This window comes from Schistocerca serialis, chromosome 4, assembly GCF_023864345.2.
Source record: "Schistocerca serialis cubense isolate TAMUIC-IGC-003099 chromosome 4, iqSchSeri2.2, whole genome shotgun sequence".
NCBI classification, from domain to species: Eukaryota; Metazoa; Arthropoda; class Insecta; order Orthoptera; family Acrididae; genus Schistocerca; species Schistocerca serialis.
The window spans coordinates 808,534,591-808,538,918 of record NC_064641.1 but is presented as its reverse complement, the minus strand read 5'-3'; the positions used below and the strand labels follow the sequence as shown (position 1 = coordinate 808,538,918).

Below are 4,328 nucleotides of genomic sequence, written 5' to 3'. Positions count from 1 at the left end.
CTGTAAACACTAGCCGGCCGCGTCATGTTAAATGCATTCGTCAGCCGCGTGTGCAAAATGATAGAGTTAAGTCTTGCCCTAAGTGTGTTCTTGCTCATCCTCGTGAACGTTGCCCGTTGAGAAACGCGGTTTGTCACTTTTGTCAAAGGAAAGGACACATCCAGACTGTTTGTTTGCGTAAACGCAAGAACAATTCTAGTGCTGCCCAGCCCATGGGTATTCATGTTCTTCAAAGCCAGCCCGCCCAGAAGGTCGCGTTTAAAGACTCTTCCACGGTTCGTGTGGGTAATAAACTTGTTCGCAATAAGCCACCCACCCAGCCCTCTGCTATGCGACCCAAGCGTAATTCAAACGCTGTAAAACGTAATGTACAGACTGCAAGTGAAGCGGGAGTTGTTGTTACACCCGCCCAACCCACGAGTTGTCGTAAGCAGCGAACACGCGCTAAACGCGCTGATTTTGTGTCTTCCGCCTCCGCTGCACCGATCCAGAGACAGTGTAATAAACTATTTGTGAAGCTACGCATCCAGGATAAGACCTTCAATTTTCAATTAGACACTGGTGCGTCTGTGACTCTCATAAATAGTGCTACGTATGCGGCTATCGGCCGCCCTAAACTTTCAGCGGCAAAACATTCTTTGGCTACTTATAGTGGCGAACACATTCCTGTGTTAGGTGTATGTAGCGTGCCAGCCACATTCCGTGGCAATACAAAAACAGTTTCATTCACAGTGCTCCGCGCTACAGACAGTGTAAACATTTTCGGATTAGACTGTTTTGACTTGTTTGGCCTGTCTATCCAAGACAATGTGTTGCAAATTAGTTCTGTTGTTGTTCCTCAAGACAGCATAACCGATTTGTGTAAACGATACAGTGACATATTTAAAGACGAACTAGGTTGAGCTGCGAACTTTACCGCTCATAGTACGTTAAAAGATAATGCTCAGCCTCGATTTTTTCGTGCTCGTCCAGTGCCTCACGCCCTCCGGGCACCTGTAGAAGATGAACTTCGTCGTTGGCAAAACAACGGTGCTATTCAACCCGTTTCAGCGAGCCAGTGGGCTTCTCCCTTAGTTATTATAAAGAAACCGTCTGGCAAGTTACGTTTGTGTGCTGATTTTAAGTCGACAGTTAATCCTCAGACTGTCATTGATTCTTTTCCTTTGCCTAGACCGGACGAGCTGATGGATAAGTTAGGGGAAGCTCGTTTCTTTTCCAAAATTGATCTCCGTGAAGCATATTTGCAATTGCCCCTCGACGAGCAATCACAACAGTATTTTGTCATAAACACGTCGTTGGGGTTGTTCCGTTTTCTGCGTTTGCCTTTTGGTTGTGCGTCAGCTCCAGCTGTTTTTCAGCGTTTTTTGTCACAACTTCTGGCTAATGTGCCATCGTGTTGCAACTATTTAGACGATATTGTTGTGTCCGGTCGGACGCCTGCTGAACATTTCCGTAATTTGGAGTGTTTGTTTACAGTGTTGTCTCAGGCAGGCCTACGTTGCAACATCGATAAATGTTCATTTTTCCTTACGGAGATGGAGTATCTGGGACATGTTATTAATGCTCAAGGCACTCATCCCTCCCAGTCACATTTAGCAGCTATTCGTGATTTGCCCGCCCCTCGCAATCTGCAGGAATTGCAAGCAGTTCTTGGCAAATTGACATATTATATTAGGTTTATACCTAATGCATCACAGATTGCTGCACCGTTGCATCGTCTCCGCCGTAAGAATGTTCCGTTTGTGTGGTCAGCTGATTGCCAATCAGCATTTCAGCAGCTTAAAGAGGCTTTATTGAATGATCGTTGTCTGGTCCATTACGACCCTAACAAGCCTATGGTGTTAGCTTGTGATGCCTCTTCTTTCGGCCTCGGTGCTGTGTTGTCTCACCGAGTCGGTAACACCGAACGTCCTATTGCGTTCGCATCTAAATTGCTAAACAAAGCTCAGTGTAATTATAGCCAATTGGACAAGGAAGCGTTGGCTATTGTGTTCGGTGTCACAAAATTCCATCACTACCTCTATGGTAGACCATTCTATTTAGTAACAGATCACAAGCCCCTGACGTCACTGTTTCATCCGTCTAAACCAGTTCCTCAGCGGACAGCTCAGAGACTACAACGTTGGGCTCTTTTGTTATCACAATACCAGTATGAGATACTGTATCGCCCTACAGCTCAGCATGCAAACGCTGACGCGCTTTCTAGATTGCCGATTGCTGCGGATGATGTCTTCGATTCCTCTGACGACTCTTGCCATCAGATTGACGCCGATGAGCATCAATCCCTCCGGGATTTTCCGATTGATTATCGTCAGGTGGCACGTGCGACAGCTACAGATCCTCATCTGAGTTTACTATTACGTTTTGTTCAACGTGGTTGGCCGTCCAAGGCAAAGGACATATCGGATCCTGTGGTTCGTCGCTATTATCCGCAACGTCATCTGTTGTCTGTTTCGCACGGAGTTTTGCTGTTACGCACCGAGAATGACCAGCTTCGTGTAGTGGTTCCCCAAGTGCTCCAATCCAAGGTCCTTGCCTTGTTGCATCAAGGTCATTGGGGAGTGGTCCGCACCAAGCAGCTTGCCCGCCGTCATTGTACATGGATCGGCATTGATAAGGAGATTACGCAGATGTCTACAGATTGTTCGACGTGTGCCGAAAACCAAGCTGCTCCGCCTCAACGCTATTTTGAGTGGGCACGCCCTGCCGGTCCCTGGCAGCGGGTACATATTGATTTCGCTGGTCCATATTGGAATTCTCGTTGGCTAATCGTAATAGATGCATTTAGTAATTTTCCGTTTGTTGTGCCCATGCAGTCTACAACGTCTGCGCAAACTATACAGGCGTTGACTTCAATTTTTTGTATTGAGGGTCTTCCAGAAGTTTTGGTGTCTGACAATGGTCCACAATTTACCTCTGCTGAATTTGAAAGTTTTTGTTCTGCCAATGGCATTCGCCATGTTCTTACTCCGCCGTTCCACCCTCAATCGAATGGTGCAGCAGAACGTTTTGTACGCACATTCAAGGATCATATGGACCGCCTTCGTGCTACGCACTCTCGTCAGCAGGCCCTCATCACGTTCCTGTCGTCGTACCGGACCACGCCACGCGCCGCCCTTCGCCTGCGGAGCTTCTCCACGGCCGTCGTCATCGCACCCTACTACGGTTGTTGCACCCCCCGGATCGACCCGCCGCTTCTGAGCATCGCACGCGTTTTCAGCGCAACGACGCCGTTTTTTTCAGAGTTTATCACGGTCGCCGTCGTTGGGAACGTGCTACCGTGATAAGTGTCCAGGGTCGCGGTTTTTATACTGTTCAAGGTGCTACTGGGGTGCACAGGAGGCATCAGAAGCAGTTGCGCCGCGCTGGCCGCCCGGATTCTGCCGCTCGTTCTTTGTCCACAGATTTGGTCCGCGGCGGGTTCCAGCCGCGCCTTCCGACTTCGCTGCCGCCCCCAGGGCAGCAGCAGCAGCCGTCGCCGCTACTATGCCGACAGCCCGTCCCGTTGATGCCTCCCGCGCAGCTTCATTCGGGAGCGCCCCAGGTGGTCGCTCCGGCGCCTGCGGTCCCTCTTCAGTCTCCACCGCCTTCGGAGCTGATGGACGTCGACCCCTCAGCCGGGCCGCCTTCCCAAGCGGTGGCTGTGCACCCTGTCCTTTCCTTGGGCACCCCCAAGGAGTCTGACACCGCAGCGCCTTGTCCGGCGCCCACTCCGCAGCCGTCGACGCAGCGTCAGGAGACGCTGCCTCTCTTCGTGGGTCCCGACGCCCCGTCGCGTCCAGTACCAGAAGCTGCGCCCGTGGTCACAGGCGTGCACCCTGACCTCGGTTTTCCGTCGGTGTTTCCCGAGGCCCGCGCAGCCAATGCTGGTGTGCGGACCGGGGACTGCCACCGACAACAGTCTCCGCCCCGGTCTCGTCCGCTACGCCTGCGGCCAGACCCCTCCCCCGCCGTCGACGCTCGCCACGTCATTATTCAACGACGGTGCGGCAATTTGGGGGGGCGGAGTGTTATATCCTAGCCAGTAATGCCACCCGAGACCGCTGCCAAAAGGTTGGCAGTATCAAAGTCCGGACGCCAGCGATACAGGAAATCGCCGCAAGTCTGCGCGCGCCACCGCTGGCTTCTGGCTTCTTAAGCGCTGGAGTCGCGAGCGCTAGGACAGTTCTGTATTCGCCGCTCAGTTGTATACTCGCCACCGAATTGTGTACTTGCTAGTCAGTCGTGTGTTCATCGCAGCAGAGTTGTTGTTTGTCGTCAGCCGACGCTGACCTAGCCGCTCCGACTCGAACTAGACAGATCTCTGTAGACACGGAGTTCACTACTGT

General features: G+C 51.7%; 1 protein-coding gene across 1 annotated transcript; it reads left to right on the top strand.

The window, feature by feature from the left end:
* Positions 1–212: 212 nt before the first annotated feature.
* Positions 213–4,021, top strand: LOC126474784 (uncharacterized). The gene is made up of 2 exons (XM_050102260.1): positions 213–342; positions 3,405–4,021. Exons 1-2 carry the CDS (start codon positions 213–215, stop codon positions 4,019–4,021), a joined length of 747 nt encoding a protein of 248 aa, XP_049958217.1.
* The last annotated feature ends 307 nt before the right edge of the window (positions 4,022–4,328 follow it).

Bases quoted from the DNA above. Each gene is read 5' to 3' on its own strand.
- LOC126474784 (XM_050102260.1), top strand. From the start codon at position 213: ATGGGTATTCATGTTCTTCAAAGCCAGCCCGCCCAGAAGGTCGCGTTT. The intron at 343-3,404 runs GTAATTCAAACG...CTTTGTCCACAG, and splicing joins CTCTGCTATGCGACCCAAGC to ATTTGGTCCGCGGCGGGTTC.